At 45.2% G+C, this 16,978-nt stretch overlaps 3 protein-coding genes across 3 annotated transcripts; 1 reads left to right on the forward strand and 2 right to left on the reverse strand.

The window, feature by feature from the left end:
• Positions 1-3,470: 3,470 nt before the first annotated feature.
• On the forward strand, positions 3,471-8,173 carry LOC123110812 (tryptophan--tRNA ligase, cytoplasmic). Its single transcript, XM_044531425.1, has 11 exons — positions 3,471-3,890; positions 3,979-4,098; positions 4,596-4,781; positions 4,897-4,948; positions 5,058-5,210; positions 5,529-5,621; positions 6,375-6,455; positions 7,013-7,084; positions 7,444-7,512; positions 7,598-7,708; positions 7,847-8,173. Exons 1-11 carry the CDS (start codon positions 3,673-3,675, stop codon positions 7,895-7,897), a joined length of 1,206 nt encoding a protein of 401 aa, XP_044387360.1. The 5' UTR covers positions 3,471-3,672; the 3' UTR covers positions 7,898-8,173.
• Positions 8,174-8,305: 132 nt separating this feature from the next.
• LOC123110811 (acyl-CoA-binding domain-containing protein 6) lies at positions 8,306-12,836 on the reverse strand. Its single transcript, XM_044531424.1, has 15 exons — positions 12,496-12,836; positions 12,087-12,272; positions 11,901-11,978; positions 11,586-11,687; positions 11,410-11,476; positions 11,266-11,327; positions 11,005-11,144; positions 10,565-10,691; positions 10,379-10,493; positions 10,185-10,273; positions 9,771-9,854; positions 9,548-9,694; positions 9,324-9,479; positions 8,852-8,911; positions 8,306-8,694 (listed from the first exon to the last, which is right to left on the reverse strand). The coding sequence occupies exons 1-15, from the start codon at positions 12,499-12,501 to the stop codon at positions 8,524-8,526; spliced, it is 1,590 nt and encodes a 529-aa protein (XP_044387359.1). The 5' UTR covers positions 12,502-12,836; the 3' UTR covers positions 8,306-8,523.
• Positions 12,837-13,060: 224 nt separating this feature from the next.
• Positions 13,061-16,486, reverse strand: LOC123110813 (pre-mRNA-splicing ATP-dependent RNA helicase PRP28). The gene is made up of 3 exons (XM_044531426.1): positions 16,221-16,486; positions 13,744-13,871; positions 13,061-13,565 (listed from the first exon to the last, which is right to left on the reverse strand). Exons 1-3 carry the CDS (start codon positions 16,381-16,383, stop codon positions 13,278-13,280), a joined length of 579 nt encoding a protein of 192 aa, XP_044387361.1. The 5' UTR covers positions 16,384-16,486; the 3' UTR covers positions 13,061-13,277.
• Between the last annotated feature and the right edge of the window lie 492 nt (positions 16,487-16,978).

Consider the following 16,978-nt stretch of genomic DNA (forward strand, 5'->3'; position numbering starts at 1 on the left):
TGGAGGGGAGTTAGATGGGTTTTGGGCCACTTTGGAAGGGGTGTTGGGCTGCAAAGAGAGAGGGGCTTTACGGTTACCCGGTTAACCGTTGGAGTACCAAACGACCTCCAAATTGCACGAAACTTGACAGGCGGTCTACCGGTGCTATACCAAGGCCACTTGGCAAGACTCGGTTCATTCCGAGAATGTTTAACACCCACTCACAACGAGAGATAAAAGGGGAACGCCGGAGGGCATAGGAGTGTCGGATCGCGAAACGGACAACGGGGAAAATGCTCGGATGCATGAGACGAACACGTATGCAAAATGAAATGCATATGATGACATGATAAAATGCAACACGCAAGCAAATGACATGGCAACGACGGCGAATAACTGAATGACACCTGGCGCATCGGATCCGGGGCGTTACATTACAGTATGAGCTGCTTTTTGTTGACAAAGAAGGTTTGCAAAAGCTTGAGTTCACCAATGGAAAAGTATTGGTGGAGTAGTTCTATTGATAAGAAGTCAATGCATTGGCTATCGTGGAAGAAGTTAACTGAGCCAAAGATTAAAGGGGGGACGGGCTTCTGAGATCCCCACCTCTTCAACCTCTCCATGTTGGGTAAACAGGGTTGGCGCCTCCTGACGCACCCTAATTCCCTATGTGCTCGTGTACTCAAGGGTAAGTACTACCCGAATACAGATTTTCTGCACGCCACAGTACCAGCCCGAGCATCAAGCATTTGGCGAGCAATCATGGATGGGCGGGAAGCGTTGCACACTGGGATGATTCACAGAGTAGGGGATGGTTCGTCGATCTCTATCTGGAATGACCAGTGGATTCCAAATACGGTATCTCTGAAACCAATGGCCCGCCTGGGCAGTGCGCCCCTTGACATGGTTTCAGACTTGATTGACGCTTACACGGGCGGTTGGAATATAGAGCTAGTCCGCCAAAACTTCCTTCATCCGGATGCCGAAGCAATATTGAATATACACTTGCATTTGGGAGGAGGAGAAGACTCCTTGGTGTGGGCTTTTGAGAAGTCAGGAAATTATACTGTTAAATCAGCGTATCGCTCTCTAGTGACCCGGAACAAGCTTCACACTCTAGGGGAAGGGACGATTACGGATGCTTCATCTTCAAACAAACAGTTATGGACCGCACTATGGAAGCTTCATGTGGTGCCGAAGGTTCGAGTGTTCTGGTGGAGGGTTCTTCGCGGCATCCTTCCTGACTCTATGACTTTGAAGCACAAACACATAAAGCAAATTGGACGGTGTGATATCTGCAAGGCGATGGATGAGACGTTAATGCATGCGCTCATCTCATGTACGCATGCCAAATCTTTTTGGGCAGCAACTCGTGATCGGTTTGATATACACCTGCCGAGCCTGCGTCCGGACACTTGGGCGCGTGACATACTACTGGATCAGTTGTTCACAGAGGATGCCAGATGCAAAATCATTACTATCATGCATGCCATTTGGTCCTCATGCAACATATGGACGCATGATCAGGAAGGATATGATCCACCAATGGCCATGAAGTGGATTCATGAAGCTCTCTCTATCTTGGAGCTACCGGAGCGGCGTAGGAGTTCGATAGCTGGGCCAACATGGCGACCACCAGAGGTGGGCTGGATCAAGATCAACATCGATGTATCAGTATTCCCTGATGCCCCTACTGGGGGAGCAGGAGGGGTAGCGCGATTGCACCTTGCGCTGTTGGGCGCCTGGTGTAAGCCACTGCCAGGAGTATCAGATCCGTTCATAGCCGAGCTATTGGCGTTAAGGGAGGGGGTGATCTTCGCCTAGCTTCGGGGATATTCACATCTGATGATGGAGGGTGATAGTTTGGAGCTAGTCACTCTCTGGCACTCGCCCGACAATACTCGCTCAGTTGCGGAGCCTATCCTGAGAGAATTGGAGGACATTGTAACTCACTTTGTTTCTTTCTTGGTTTGGCATGTTAGTAGGGAACTCAATGCTCTGGCTCATCTATGCGCGCAACATGCTTGTGCTCTAGATGTAACGGAGAGCTGGCTAGACCATAGCCCTGATTTTCTTCTTAGTTGCCTTCGAGCAGACTGTAATCGGTTATTGTTAAGTTGAATGAAGTCCTAAATTCGATGCAAAAAAAAAGAATGCTTCTGTTCGGGTCCGGTTATATAATGTTGGGCCGGGTGAAGTCTAAAAAACCGTGAATTGATACAACCCTTTGAAATTGAGCCTCGACATCCAAATGCCTGAAATTGGTATCCCGGTAATTCTGATTCTATGCATGTCAGTTCATGTTTAATGCATCGGGAGAAGGACTATCCCAGTTGGGATAAATCTCTACTCTCACCGATTGCACGGCCCGCACGTCATATTCATCTTCCTCCTCCTGTTATCTCTATCTTTCTTGTGTAACCCGCTTCTCACTTCTTCAATTCATGGGGCGCCATGGCGGCGAGCATGCTACCTGCGTCAGCGCCAGGAACTCCTGCCCGCATGCCCGCGACACCAACTCGTTGTTCGGGATGCTCTCCGGCTGCTCACTACTCGCCTCCCATGCCCCTCATCGCCGATGCGCTGCCGGCGTCAACGGTTGCAGCTGGCTCTACAGCTTGCTGTCCACAGCCATGCGTGCGTAGATGCAAAGAGGTGCTCTGCTTGGCACTCTCCTGTGTGTGGGTGTTATAAAGCTGCGACGGTGGCCGATAGAAAATAGAAATCGAGTTGTGGCTGCTAAGTGTCTTTTCTTTTACGCTCACACGTCTGGGCTGTCTCATTCCCTACCGATGTGCGCCCCCAAGATCATCGTCACCATGGCAGGAAATAGAGTCTGTTGGAGAGCAGCAACAGATCAACACCCCGGATTCTACTATCCAGCGCTTGTTAGGATGGTATTGGTACATCAATTTACGACCTCTTCTTGCGCCATTCACTACAAAAGATGGTGAGCCGAGCTTGGCGGGAAGTGGTTTGAGCTGCATCGCTCGTCTCAGGAGTCGACGTCATCACCATCGTGAATCCTTTGCTGACATTATCGTCTAAGTCAGAGCCATGCACATGATCTCCAGCTGACCCAACACCATCGGTCGTTGCCGCCGAGGTCTGTATCTATGCAAGGTAGAGCTGCTAAATCTCTGCTCGTCGTCGCCGAGCTCGCCACTGCCATCTCGCCAAAGGGAAGGAATGGTCATACTGCCCCGCTCAGGGAGCAGCGCCGCCGTCGGCCCTCCTATGGACTCTCCACCACCATGTGCCCCAAATAGGGAAAGCGCACACACAAAGGACCACGATGAAAATGAAAATGACATGTGAGGCAGGGATGGATCGTTTTCCTATGTGCCAAACATGTCTACGGTTGAGATTGATCGGGATTAACAAGGATAGAATATAGACTTCATGGATTTGAAGGTGAAGATTCGTTTTCGACGAGCTCTGCAACGTGAACGTTTAGAATACTGACGTCTGGGTCCAGCACGAGCAGAATCCGAGGGCCCACGTACCGATTCGCTCGCGCGTCATCTCTCCTGGCCGCGACTCGTCCAAACCCCTCGTCGATCCCCCTCAACCCTAGCCGCCAGCGGCGGCCAGATTTTGCTAGTAACAAGTGCTTGGTAGCTTCACCTCCCCCTCCAGCTGCCGCCACCTCCCATCTCCGGCGACGAGCAGGGCAGAGAAGGATTACTAGCTATGGCCTCGGTGGCGCCGGAGGTTGAGAAGAAGGAGGAGGAGGAGCAGGTGGTGAACCCGTGGGAGGTGTCGGCGGGGAAGGGCGGCATCGACTACGACAAGCTGGTCGACCAGTTCGGCTGCCAGCGCCTGGACGCCCCGCTCATCGACCGCATCGCGCGCCTCACCGGCCGCCCCCCGCACCGCTTCCTCCGCCGCGGCCTCTTCTTCGCCCACAGGTGCTGTAAAAGCTTTTGCCTTCTCAGGCGGCGGCGGGGGTGGAATTGCTGACACAATCTCGGAACCTTTTTGTGTGTGGGTGTGCAGGGATTTGAACGAGATACTGGACATCTACGAGAAGGGGGACAAGTTCTACCTCTACACGGGGAGAGGGCCCTCCTCAGAGGCGTTGCATCTCGGACACCTCGTCCCCTTCATGTTCACCAAGTAAGAAGACTTTGTTGATACACTGTGTTGTTTATCTGGGCAACCCTGCCGAGCAGCAGGGGAGTAGCGTGCATTCTTGGCTAGAACGAACAGCCCATTGTGTCTCCATTGGTTTGAGAACATCAGTTCGGTAGACTAGTGAAATTGATATCTTCTCTGTACTCCTAGTTTATGTGGTGAATCAAAATACCAACAGTGGACTTGCAGAAAACCTTTAGATGAATACCACCCTTGAAATTCGGGAGTTATACATCGCCAATTAGCATGTTTAATACTCCCTCAGTCCCATAATATAAGATCGTTTTGCAAGCTAAGTATTTACCTCCTATCCTTCACATAAACTCTAGCACGTTAATATGCTGCATTTCATAATCTTATTTATGCTCTATACCCTCTAGGTATTATTTGATAAATCTTGCATTGTAATCTCAGTTGTCAGTTCTGGTTGGGTAAGTAACCATTGGCAATGCTCATTGACCATAAGGATCTTTCTTCAGATATTTGCAGGATGCTTTCAAGGTTCCTCTAGTGATACAGCTAACTGATGATGAGAAGTTCCTGTGGAAAAATTTGACTGTAGAGGAAAGTAAAAGGCTTGCGCGTGAAAATGCAAAAGACATTATAGCATGCGGATTTGATGTTGAAAGGACTTTTATATTCTCTGATTTTAATTTTGTTGGCGGGTAAGATTAATATTTTAAATTCTACCCTTGATTGATCTTTTATCTTATGACCTCGTAAATCCTAGACTAGTTTCTATATAAAAATAGTAAAGTAATCCTCTTCTCTTTCTTGCAGTGCCTTTTACGAAAACATGGTTAAAGTGGCCAGATGTGTGACATATAATAAAGTGAGAGCTGTTCCATTGATTACACTATTTGTCTATTTGGCATGAGAGAGCTCAGTAGTTTCTGTTCAAGCATTAACGTTGGCTAATATAGTCCGCTCTTGAATGACAGGTTGTGGGAATATTTGGATTCACTCCAGAGGATCACATTGGAAAGATTAGCTTTCCTCCTGTGCAAGCAGTTCCATCATTCCCTTCTTCATTTCCCAAACACTTTTCTGGCAATGACCAACTACGGTGCCTGATACCTTGCGCAATAGACCAGGTAAAAACATATTTTTGGTACAATTGTCCTGTAAACATAATTTTTGCATAATATTTACTTGCTGGCATAACTAGAAATTATCATATATCTGCTAGCAACTAATTTTAGAAGTAACATTCTGCAAAATTTTCGTGCTTTCCAGAATTGAACTAATAGTATCCTTCTATTGTGTGCATACTATAGATATGCTTATCCATATGTGAAATTTTAAGAGGCTATCTCTGAGTAATTTCATTAAAAATACTGAACTGTTGGTAGATGTTCATGGTTTGTTTCATATCTTGAGTTCCTCATTCAATTCATTTTTCATTCTTCCAGGATCCTTATTTCAGGATGACCCGTGATGTTGCTCCAAGAATTGGTTACCAGAAGCCAGCACTGATTGAGTCAAGATTTTTCCCTGCTCTTCAGGTAAATTTGTTTTCTGAGGAACATGGTTTAAAACTTTATGCTTCACTGCATAGAAGTTCAACATGGCAAAAAAAAAAAGTACATATATGGACAAGGTAGACCTGATGCCCAGGACGTTTATTATCTAAAATCAGTCATTTAATGCCCGACAATTAGGATTTACAGTGAAATGGTTGCTTACATGGTTACATGTGAAATATTCATAGTTCAAAAAAGCGCTAGGCGTTAATTGTGTGTTTTGCCACCGCCTTGCGCTTTACTGAGCAAAGCGCATGCTTATGCGCAATTATGCACAGATTAAGCGTAGTTATGCGCAATGCGTTTTGCCAACGCCTAGAGCCTAGGCGCGCTTAAGCACTCGCTTAGGCGCGCCTTTTTTAACTATGGAAATATTTCAATTATTGGTAATAATAGCATAATTTTTTGTGGAAAGCTTGTTCCTAAGTACCATAATTTGTAGAATTACGAATGTGCCATATTTAGAATTGCGTTAACGAGTGCAAACATAAGAATTTTTTTTTTGTCTAGTGAAGTCGCAATACCAGTCCGATTATGAGAAACACAGTTCCAGTTTGACTGCTTCCAGTCAATTCTTGAACTTGCTATTTCTCCATCGCTGTTTTGAACTTAACAACACTATAACTTCGTTTATGGAGCCCGTGTGCCATTTGTTTTACATTTATTTGCTACATCCTGTTATGGATGGCACTAACTTTAATATCATTGCTTTGGGGCTACTTATATATCTTACAGGGGGAGAACACGAAAATGTCAGCTAGTGATCCAAATTCTGCTATATATGTGACTGATAGTACTAAAGATATAAAGACAAAGGTATGTACTCAACATCGTTTCTTGTATCAGAAAAATTATTTCCGAACAGTTACATGTTTTCAGTTGATCCTTGTTTGTTTGAGAGCATCTACAACCATGATGCACAAGTCTGGCTCCTCAAACATCCGCGACCGCGCCTGGGCATGTCCGCTTTTAGTCCCTATTTGTCCATGCACACAACCATGCCTCTCATTTTCCCCCTATATGTCCGGTCACATGTATATGATTGGTGGAGAGAAAGAAAGAATAAAGAAAGAGAAAAGGTGGTCCGCGGTGGCGAAATCCTACATGGCGCCCTGCCCTGACACGACCAGACATCCCTGTATATGGCTTGGATATGGGGATTTGTGCCCGAGCATATGAGGACAAAGTGGGCGGTCCGGTTGGGTGGCTTTTTTTTCCTTCTCCTGTCCGGGCAGTGGCCAGGACGCTTGGGGAGGATATGAGTGGTCCGTTTGTAGATGCTCTGAAGTGGTTGCTAGATTGAGCTGAGCATGGAATTTGTAGCCTGTAGGTCTTTGTTTTGTACTTCTATTTACTTCCCCATCATTTTCCAGGTGAATAAATATGCATTCTCAGGTGGCCAGGACTCTGTAGAACTTCACAGAAAACTTGGAGCTAACCTTGAGGTACACCGTTTTCCTGTTGTTTTGACACATACTAACAATAAATTGGCACAGGTAAGCAAGCTTTTTTGGCGGCTTGATTACATGTCCTATGCATCATTCTATCATGCATTTTTTTTACTTAAAAGGCAAAACTTAAATTAGAATAAGTAATAATTTCAGTATATCAAGTAAAATTACCAGTTTCATAAAATATGAATTTAGCAACATGCCCTTTGTTTGTAGTTTCGTCATTTATTGAAGCTGACAACATTGTATTTAATTGTAAATTGTGGAGCATTGCATCCTGCAATATTTCTCTAATGTGATGTGCTCCTTGCACAAGACAAAACCAATTGGTAAATTTTAATTGTTGTATTCAGGTTGATGTCTCAATTAAATACCTGAACTTCTTCCTTGAAGACGATGATGAGCTCGAGCGCATAAAGAAGGTAATATTGCAAGATATTAGAACTACACTTTATAGCTACTTAGTTTCCAATTGGGCCGTGCTAATGTTGTGAAACTCAATATCAGGCGTACAAGGATGGAAGGATGCTGACGGGTGAAGTGAAGCAGCTTCTGGTTACGGTTCTTTCTGAGATGGTTGAAAGGCACAAAAGAGCTAGAGCTCGAGTCACCGAGGAGGTATGCAATATCATATGTTATCACATTCATTTGGTCTTGTACATAACAGGAGGCGCGTAGCTGCACTGTGCAAACACTGATAAAAAATAGATTCACACATATGTCTTCTGCCAATTTAACGATGTCCTGTTTACACAGATGGTCGACGCCTTCATGGCTGTGAGGCCTCTTCCCAACATGTTTGGCTGAGCATTGGGTGGGAAGTTCATACCCTTTCTCTGTGGATTTTATTGAATTCCAGGAGCAACATATGGAGTTTCAGGATTTAGTTGTAACTATTAATGTGAACCTGGTCGCTCAATCCTGTATGGCGGCCACTGTTTTTGCAAAATCAGCATGTGATATGTTTGTTTTCAAGCTTGCTCGATCACTGCAAAGATTTCTATTTATTGGAATTAGGGAACATACACATGTTTTCTGGCTGAAACACAGCCTCCTCAAATGATCATAGCACTGTCTCTACAAGCTTCCTTCTGTATTATGGTTATGTCAGTACTACCAAAATACGAGTTTGAAAAATCTGCAGGGCAATACCCTAAGTTGCCAATATTTTTTTGTGATGCCATGTTCAAACACAATCAGAACAACGCTGGGAAATATAACTCAGAAAAAATATACTCCACAGAATGTAACACTTTCAAGTTTCTGAGGCTCTGGCATTTGATCTTGGTAAAAAAAATACTTTCAGTCTTTTCCTTTACAAAATGATTTTCAAGCTTTTCATATAAGCCTCAGTACTGGATTAACCGAAAAATATATATGATCAGAAACCGACCAAAAACGAAAGAATGCGATCCTAGAGAAGAGTCCCCGCTTCAGCGCTCGTCATCTCCATACCACCTCCGGAAGCCCACGCTGCTGGGCCTCTTGTTGCTGCCTGAACCTGATTCGTCAGACCCGCCACCCCTTTCACTCCGAAGCAATTCGAACTCCTTTTCAAGGGTTTCCATTTTCTGCAGCCGTTGTTGAATCTCTGAAACTTCATCCTGCCAATTCAGCAAAGGGAAAACTCGTGTCATCATCATTCCAACCCCAAGAGATCAATGTGAAAAAGGGCCACGGAGTACTCTATATTCCTATTCGACCAACTCATCAAAACCTAGAGCATGGTTTCTGACCCTGTCCTGAAGAACCTTTATGTACCTCGAGTTTGGAAGCCCTCGCTGCTTCGTCTGAGAGTTGATCACGGACCGACTGGAGTTCCTGCACAGCAGACAGCACATAAAAACTTGATCACATTGAGCTTAGGAAAAATTTCATCTTGCAAATAAGAGAACATATTCCTAACGCACAAATCGACGCTGCATTTCCACCTTGCTATATACTGCGAGGTTTGATACACTGAGGCTTCACCTTTGAGACTCCAATTCAAGCATAAACATATGAAAAATAATGCTGCTACAATGATAACCTATAATTCCATTGAGATGTAGTGATTTGAGTTTGATTTTCTGAAGCTCAGGGCCTTAAATATTTGAATAAGAAATCATAAAAAATAACTCCGAGTAATCTGTATGGAGATTATATTACAGATAACTTCAGCACACAAGTAGTACTGCAGTAGGCGAAGTTATGGAATTTCCTGAAATAATTACGCGAGTGTGGTATATCTTACCTTAGTAAGCTCCGCATTTTTGTTCTCCACATCAGCTAGTTCCTTCTTCAGGTTGAAGCTCTGCAGCTTTTCCTGTTCAAGTCTTTCTTCTACCTGGTTCTTCTCACGCTTTACTGCTTGCACCAAGGTTTTGCTGATATCTCCTCCCTTCTTATTCTGAAAATGACAGAGAGAAAAAGCGTTAACCGTGGTTCCAACAAGCAACCACACGCTTAAGATATTACCTTGTCATCTCGAAGTTCTTCAATTTCGAATATAGGTTCCCTGCTAGAATTTACTTCTGCAGATAATGGGGTCATGCCATTTGTCTCCAGTTCATCTATTCGTGAAGATGACACACTTGGTCTGAGACTTGTCTTCAGAGCATAAACCTAGATAAAAAAAATTACCCAGCTAAATAAAAAGGTATAAATCAGAACAATTAAACTGATGACGGAGAAAAAATGCCTCGTTGCTGTAACGTCCACTGTATCCTCCAAATGACAACAGAAAATCTTCTCCATTAATTGTGTGAAGTACTAAGCTCGATCCCTGTGGTGAAGGAGATTATTGAGATCAGCGACAGCTTGGGTGCATAACACCATAGAATCACAATTAACCAATATTAAAAAGACAGTTAGCAGCATGACCGTGTGAACTTCACTATTATGAGATCCTTAAAGGCTTAGACTCATATAACATTGTTTTCATGAATCTAGTTGGAATATTCAATTTGAACTTCTAAACCAAAAGACCCTTTCTCCATTTATCCAAACTCTTACAGAGAGTTTCCAAGTAACTGTGCGGAACATATACATTGTTATGTAAAATTAAAGTTCACATTGCTTTACAAATTGCAAAATAAGAACAAAAATGGCTAACCTCACTTGTAGGGGGTGCACGGCCTTCAAAACTAGTAACAACCGACCATACCAAAGTAGACATGTTAAGCACAAGCGTTTCTGGAACACCTGCAGTGCATTAGGCACATGTGAGTGATAACACATTCATTAGGTTACCAAATAGCGGCAACGAACGGATGCAGTAATGTAAAAATCATAATATTACAACCTTACCTTTCTTACTATTACCACCACCAGTGATAACCCAGTTATCCCCAACCGTCACGCCTGCATGCCCTGCTCTTGGTTCTGGAATTATACCGTGCTGCTCTGGTCTTGACCATCCCATCTGCAATTAACGGTCAGGTGACTGGTTTGGAATTGCAAATGTACAACACTAGCTCTAGAGAGAAGTCTCACTGTTTGCATGTCAAGGAGATATAGATCACTGAAACATGTAGAATGAGATCCCCCACCAAATATCAAGAGATACCAGTCCGCATAGCATGCAGCAGCATGCTCTGACCTTGGAGAAGGAGTAGTGCCTCTGTAAAGAAATAATTGTCAGATAATCAATCCTGCACCTCAAAGCAGAGCCGGCTTAATGCGTTTACTGCAAGTTTTATTTCATGCTCTAAACAAAGTATAATAATTGCCAACTACAAGTGACACGTGCTATAGCATTTTCACATAACTTTGAATTTTATTTCTCCACACACACACACACACACACACACACACACACACACACATATATATGGTAGAATACCCATCTAAGAACTTTTTAACTTCATTTGTGCAATTTTAACAACTCAGCTCCATTTTGTTTAGATCGATCAAACCAAATCCTCAGAACTTACGTGCTCTCAAATTCATCCCAAGTCATGGTTTCAAGATCAAGAACGTGCAGGTCATTCAGAAGAGACCTCCCACCACCTTCACCTCCAAACACAACTAAAGTGTCCCCAACACGAGTTACTGATTGACCACCACGTGAGCTCTAAACAAAAAGGAAAAGTACCATAAGATACATATTGACCAAAAAGAAGCAGCCTTCAGGGAAAAGGGGTGGAAACTTGCGACCCAATAGAACAGCATAAATACAGATTAAATATACATACCGGTGACTTCCCATAAGTACGCAAAATTGACCAAGTGCAGGTTTGCGGATCAAACTCCTTTACTGTACAACATTGAGTAAAAAATATTGAGTTCTGGCATGACAAGATAAGAAGAGATAAAAATGAGCGATGTATTAGGCTAACCACTGAGACTCTCTGTATGCTCCCTGGTGTGTCCTGCAAGTGAGAGAATCTTGTTTCCGGATGGAATCTACAGGGATTAGAAGACAGACACAATCTGATAACGTTATAATTACAACCATTGGAATGTAATAGCAGTTTCACATCACTGATAACTAGAAAGAGTACTTGATGATTACCAGTGAATGACCAGCACATGGAGCAACAGAAGCTGGTTCAGCTGATTCTGATTGAACTTTAGCTTCTAGCTTTGACCATGACAAACTTTTGAAATCCAGAACCTTCAATGAAAGAAGCATTCCATTGTTAAGCTGCGTGCCATCGTCAGAAATATAGGACCAGGGGTTAACCCCCGAGGCAACTATCTATGGAAATCTAGGGCTCAACTAAAGGAGTAACAGTTCCTCCATAGAAATTCAATGACAAAAAATACAGGTAACATAACTGAAGGCACAAGCAGCCCCTTCCACAGAGAATCATAATGACTAGTGTACCTGAATGTCACCAAGGTAACGGCCATTGTGGTTTCCACCAAAGACATACATTTTTTCCTGAACTACGGCAGCTCCGTGCTGCAGAAGATAATTGGAGCCAGCATGTGAGAACCATCAAGTGAAAATTGCCCAGCACAAGATCAGAGGGTATAACAATAATTAAATGAAATAAACACAAATAAAGACCTTGTATCGAGGTTTCGGGCGCTGTCCTGGGACTGAGAGAGGCGTCCACTGATCGTAAGCGGCCACAGAGCAGAGGCCTTCCATGGTGACCTCCTTGTCCTGAACATCAACCATCTTGTCGTTCTCGTTCTCCGCCACGACTACTTTAGGCTCTTGAGGTTTAAAATGCAGTGGTTCTTGTATGCTCTGGCAAGATGAGAAGGAAAAACATGGTTGAGACATTACAAATCAGCCATGATCAATTTACTCGAAGAAGATTAGCACAAGCGCTCACTAAGTGGCATCACTAAGCAGGAGAGAGACGCCACGCCGCCAAAAGTTGGGATCACGAGTTAGCACGCAGCCGAGCGAAGCCACAGCCATTCACTGAGCCCATGTACTAGTAGTGATACAATTGCGAGCAACTCACCGGCATCCCTGGCAGCAGGTGCTCCAAGTCGAAGGTCCCGTGGATCCCCCGCTCGCGTCCTCCGGGATCTGGAGGAGGCGGGGAGGGCCGCGGCCCGTGGAGGCTTCTAGAAGGTTCGAGATCTGGACAGCACACTAACGTCGGCAGAAGCTTCTAGAAGCCTCGAGATCTAGCGGGGGGAGAGGCGGAGAGTGGGAAGAGGACCGCTGGCCGCTGCTTTCCCCCTCCGGCGACCCGCGCAATGGGAGATGACGAGGGGGAGCGGCGTGCCTCGTGATCGGTGCAGATGGATCAAAGATCGGGGTCGCAGCTCGCAGGGACCGTTTGATTGCGACGGAAGCTTCCTCCACATCTGGTGGGTCACTTCAAATGCGTGCACCGTGCAGTGAAGCTCACAATTTCTTGCCAACAATATTTGTTTTCTTCTGATATATCTCTTTTTAAAGACAAATTTGTAAACTGAACAACAAATATTTTTCTAACTACAATCTCTGTGCATGATTTATTTTTACATGTAGGACACGTCGATTTGCCACGTCACAACTGACCCATAACACGAAAAAAGTAAATAAAAAAAAGACGCTCATCTTTATTTAGGCAACACGGCAATGTACGGTTTCCAGTTTCCATCATCATCTCAGGCTTTCAGCTCAGCAGCAGCAACAACAACAAGAAAGAAAAGAAACCTACGAAAACACTATCAAGAAACTTGTCTGTCCAGTTGTCCTCTACGCAACTCATTTTGGGAGCATGAACAATCTCCACCATGTTGACAGATCCGCTCAAAGGTCCCGCCGTTCGTCTTTCTTTTCGATGCCTTCATCCTGCGGCAACGAGACAAACTGCACGATTCCATGGACCACGGAGGCTTCGACTCTGAACCTCAAGGCGATCTGGTCCACGCTCATCGGGCCGCGGTGGCTACTGGACTTTCCTTGGTACAGCAGGATGATCTCCTGGATGTGCCCGACGTTCAGGGTTCCTGGAGGTAGCTGCCTGCTCTGCCCAGGTTCGGCTTCGGATGTTCTCACCTTAGGAAGCGGCCTGTTGTATCGCTCTACGACGGAAGCCTGCAAGCACAAGCCTCTGGTTACTTTTCCCCAAAAACTAAAGAAAGTTCAGACTCAATAGAATGATTATTCAAGTTCAGTTCTTTATAGGTTTATATGCAGTGCAATGCAATAAAATCATCAAGGATACTATGGTACTTTAGCCCAGGGAGAACAATGTAAAAATCACACGACTCACTTCACCCATTTCTGGCTTTCCTCCAGGCTTAGTAGTGATTCTCCCAACCATGTGCTTAAGCATGTCATCATAACTTGGATCACGTTCTACAAGTACACCATGGGCATCTTTTGTTGATGGTGTAACAGCTGCAGTGCATTTTCAGCAAGTAAATATATCATAAACTGATAAATGAAACATTGACAATAGCAATTTCAAACCTATTGCATGGTCACAGTGCTTTGGTAAATGTCAATAAAGCTTGCACTGAGACAATGTCAAAATCAAGATGGTGATGTATCCCATAAGCTTATTTAGGAAAAAAAGAACTATGGTTCCATTGGACACAAGCAAAGAAGACACAACTTTTCATAAGGGGCATCAGTTCTTTGCCAGCTATTATCATGCAGAGTAAAGAAGGGGTATAACAGTCCCCCGCAAAAAAAGGGGTATAACAGCACATCAAACTTTACACGTTCTTGACTATGCTGGTAGCATTCTTCCATCAGTTTTCACGGCCAAGAAAATTATGATAGAATGAAGCCTACTACAATAGCCAAATCAGCTCAAATACTGAGTTATTACTCTGAACTCCCTGGCGCTCCATAATCCAAATCAACTCAAATATTAAGGAGTTATTACTCTATTCTTGGCTCCAATTGAAATCATTACCCCATCACAAAGAAACGTGTCGCATTTACAAGTCATGTCACCCTTATAGTTAAATTTTTTATATATGATGAAATTCACAGCCTACCAAATAAAATAATTAATTCTAGAAAGGGTTTACGCATTTGTGTGTACCTAGTCGAACCTAGGCAGTAAAAAAAATTCAGGCGCCATCTCCCGAGAGTTACAGGGAAATTGACTGGATAGTGAGAGCATCTACAACTTGACCCCCCCTCCCCCATACGCCCGGGCGACCCGGTCAAGAAATTGGCACCCAACCAGAACCCCTATACCCAGCCAAAACGTTCGGAACTCCCCAAACCCAGCCCATATTTGGGGAGGATATGGGGAGGCCCGGACGCGCCTGCCATGTCAGACTGACTGGTGGGACCCACGCGGAAACCCATCAGTCCACCAGGAGGTCACTGGTCCGCATTCATCGCACTGCTCCAGCGCACCACCCAAGGGGCCAAATCCGGCTATTTAAGCCGGACGGCAAGGCTCAACCCTAGCCATCCCCATTTCCTTCCTCTCCCTCCAGTCCACGTCGCTACCGCGATCCAGCCTCCCTCTCCCTCTCTGCTCCGACCTCACCGTCCGCCAGCCACCATGGTCCAACGCAAGCTGGCCTACTACAAAATGTTGACCCCGGAGCATCGAGCGGAGACCTGGGTGGAGATGCGCATCGTCCAGACACGTCAGAGCAGGCTGGATTTGGCATGGAGGGCGCACAAGCGCAGTTCGAGCTTGCCCAAGCGGAGGAGGCAACAGAGCAGTGGCCATCCTCAGAGTCCATCCAGTCCGAGCTGGAGGTGGCGGCGAACCGCCGCTTCATCCACGCGGCCGACGTGAAGCATGAGAGCTCTTCACAGATGAGGACAACGAAGAGGAGACACCGGAGTTTCTTCACGCCGCCAATGACCATGAGGCCGGCGGCTCCGGCAAGGAGGTCATTGACATATCCGATGACAAGTAGCTAGTTTGTAGTTTGTTTTTATGTACGTAGATCAAATGGACGTTGCATGGAGGTTGTATAGAAATGAGGATTTGGAAATGAGGAGTGTGACTACAATGAGTGAAAAATGAGGTGTCACCGGGCACTGTCCGCGGATGCATCCGTGCACATTTAGGGGCTCACTTTTGTTAGTTCCAGTTGTAGATGCTCTGGGTTCTTCACACTTAAATCCATCAAATGCAACAGCTTACCAAATTCTATGATCAATAATGTCATGAACAAACTGTGACAACAATTTTGGATAGACTGTTCACGCCCTGCTGCACTCGGGCGGAAACAATAACTTGCTGGCAACTGTGCTATTCAGTGTCAGAAAACACCCGACACAAAGTTAACGGACATTCCTAGTTTTCTTACATAGTGTGATCATGCCGATAAATTCTAAAACTATACGAATTGGCTGACTTAACCCAATATATAGCCCATGCTAATTGGTCATGGTTGGTTTCAGTTCGTCAAATCCAAAGGGATCACAAACCTGATTTGCAGAAATCCACATGCCACACTTGATTAGATGAAACAGTGCCCACTACCTACTTAAGCATGTCGCATTTCAATTCAACAGTCTGCACATGATCTTTGTGAGCAGGATTCCCCAAAAAAGCACCAAGGATCATGAACTAGCCCAATATGACAAGAAAATCGGAGCATTTGTGCCAGGTCAAGAACCTAAGGATATCCAGGCATCATTTACCAGGAACAAAGCTACACGGCAGCGGTAGTTGTGGTGGCATCAAGAACCAACAGCCAGGTCGAATGGCACAGCAAGCTAATGCTAAGCGAGATCCAAGAAAGAAAGCAGGAGCCGCCGTACCATCCTGTGACACGTCGAGCCGATCTTGGGGAGGACTTCCGCCACCGCCAGCAGCGGCCGCCGGTGCGGCCCGTGGTGGAGGCGGGGGAGGATGAGCGGCCGGGGGCCTCGCCGGGGGCGGAGGCCTCAGGCGCCCCGAGGCGCGGCGCAGGGCCTGGCCCATGTGTCGGCGCCGGCGAGAGGGAGCGGTGGCTCCGCGTGACGAGCTTCGTCGGCTGTTTTCCTTTTGAGGCGTGGAGGCTTTTCAGCCCATATACGGTTAGCGGGCTTTTACACTGCGAGCGACAGTGAGTGCAAAATGCTTGGGATGTATCCCATGAACCTTATTAAAAAGAACCTTATTATTGATCAATAAAGAGAAGTGTGTTTAGACTAAAAGAAAGCAAAATGCTTGGGATTTTCGTTGCCAACCGCCATTTTGAGGCAAATGCAATGAATTTCAACAGCGTTTCATACATGTGAAAACAAAATTTGACAGTGTTTGTGACCTGTGGACCCACAAGGCCACCTCAAGAATTTCACCAGGAAGGTGCAAAATCAATTCAAGGTCAAGCAGATTCGAAACCATAGTGGAAGTTCAAGTACACAACATCGAAGACTTCCTTGACAAAGAAAGAGTGGTTCCCGAAAACTTACAGAACAAACCAAAATAGTGTAGTGGAAAGAAAGGCATAAATTTGATTGACATAGCGAGAACAATGCTTGATGAGGATAGTACTCCATGACATTTAGCGTCAAAGCGGTAAACATCACTACAG

This window comes from Triticum aestivum, chromosome 5B, assembly GCF_018294505.1.
Source record: "Triticum aestivum cultivar Chinese Spring chromosome 5B, IWGSC CS RefSeq v2.1, whole genome shotgun sequence".
Taxonomy (NCBI): domain Eukaryota; kingdom Viridiplantae; phylum Streptophyta; class Magnoliopsida; order Poales; family Poaceae; genus Triticum; species Triticum aestivum.

What these genes read in the sequence shown, in the direction of transcription:
- LOC123110812 (XM_044531425.1), top strand. Translation starts at nt 3,673, where the DNA reads ATGGCCTCGGTGGCGCCGGAGGTTGAGAAGAAGGAGGAGGAGGAGCAG. An exon ending in GTCCCCTTCATGTTCACCAA is followed by an intron (nt 4,099 to 4,595) that starts GTAAGAAGACTT and finishes ATCTTTCTTCAG; the next exon opens with ATATTTGCAGGATGCTTTCA. An exon ending in TACCTTGCGCAATAGACCAG is followed by an intron (nt 5,211 to 5,528) that starts GTAAAAACATAT and finishes TCATTCTTCCAG; the next exon opens with GATCCTTATTTCAGGATGAC.
- LOC123110811 (XM_044531424.1), bottom strand. An exon ending in GCCCGAAACCTCGATACAAG is followed by an intron (nt 11,979 to 12,086) that starts GTCTTTATTTGT and finishes TATCTTCTGCAG; the next exon opens with CACGGAGCTGCCGTAGTTCA. An exon ending in TGGGATGAATTTGAGAGCAC is followed by an intron (nt 10,692 to 11,004) that starts GTAAGTTCTGAG and finishes ATTTCTTTACAG; the next exon opens with AGGCACTACTCCTTCTCCAA.
- LOC123110813 (XM_044531426.1), bottom strand. Translation starts at nt 16,383, where the DNA reads ATGGGCCAGGCCCTGCGCCGCGCCTCGGGGCGCCTGAGGCCTCCGCCC. An exon ending in GCTCGACGTGTCACAGGATG is followed by an intron (nt 13,872 to 16,220) that starts GTACGGCGGCTC and finishes AATGCACTGCAG; the next exon opens with CTGTTACACCATCAACAAAA. An exon ending in GAAAGCCAGAAATGGGTGAA is followed by an intron (nt 13,566 to 13,743) that starts GTGAGTCGTGTG and finishes TTGTGCTTGCAG; the next exon opens with GCTTCCGTCGTAGAGCGATA.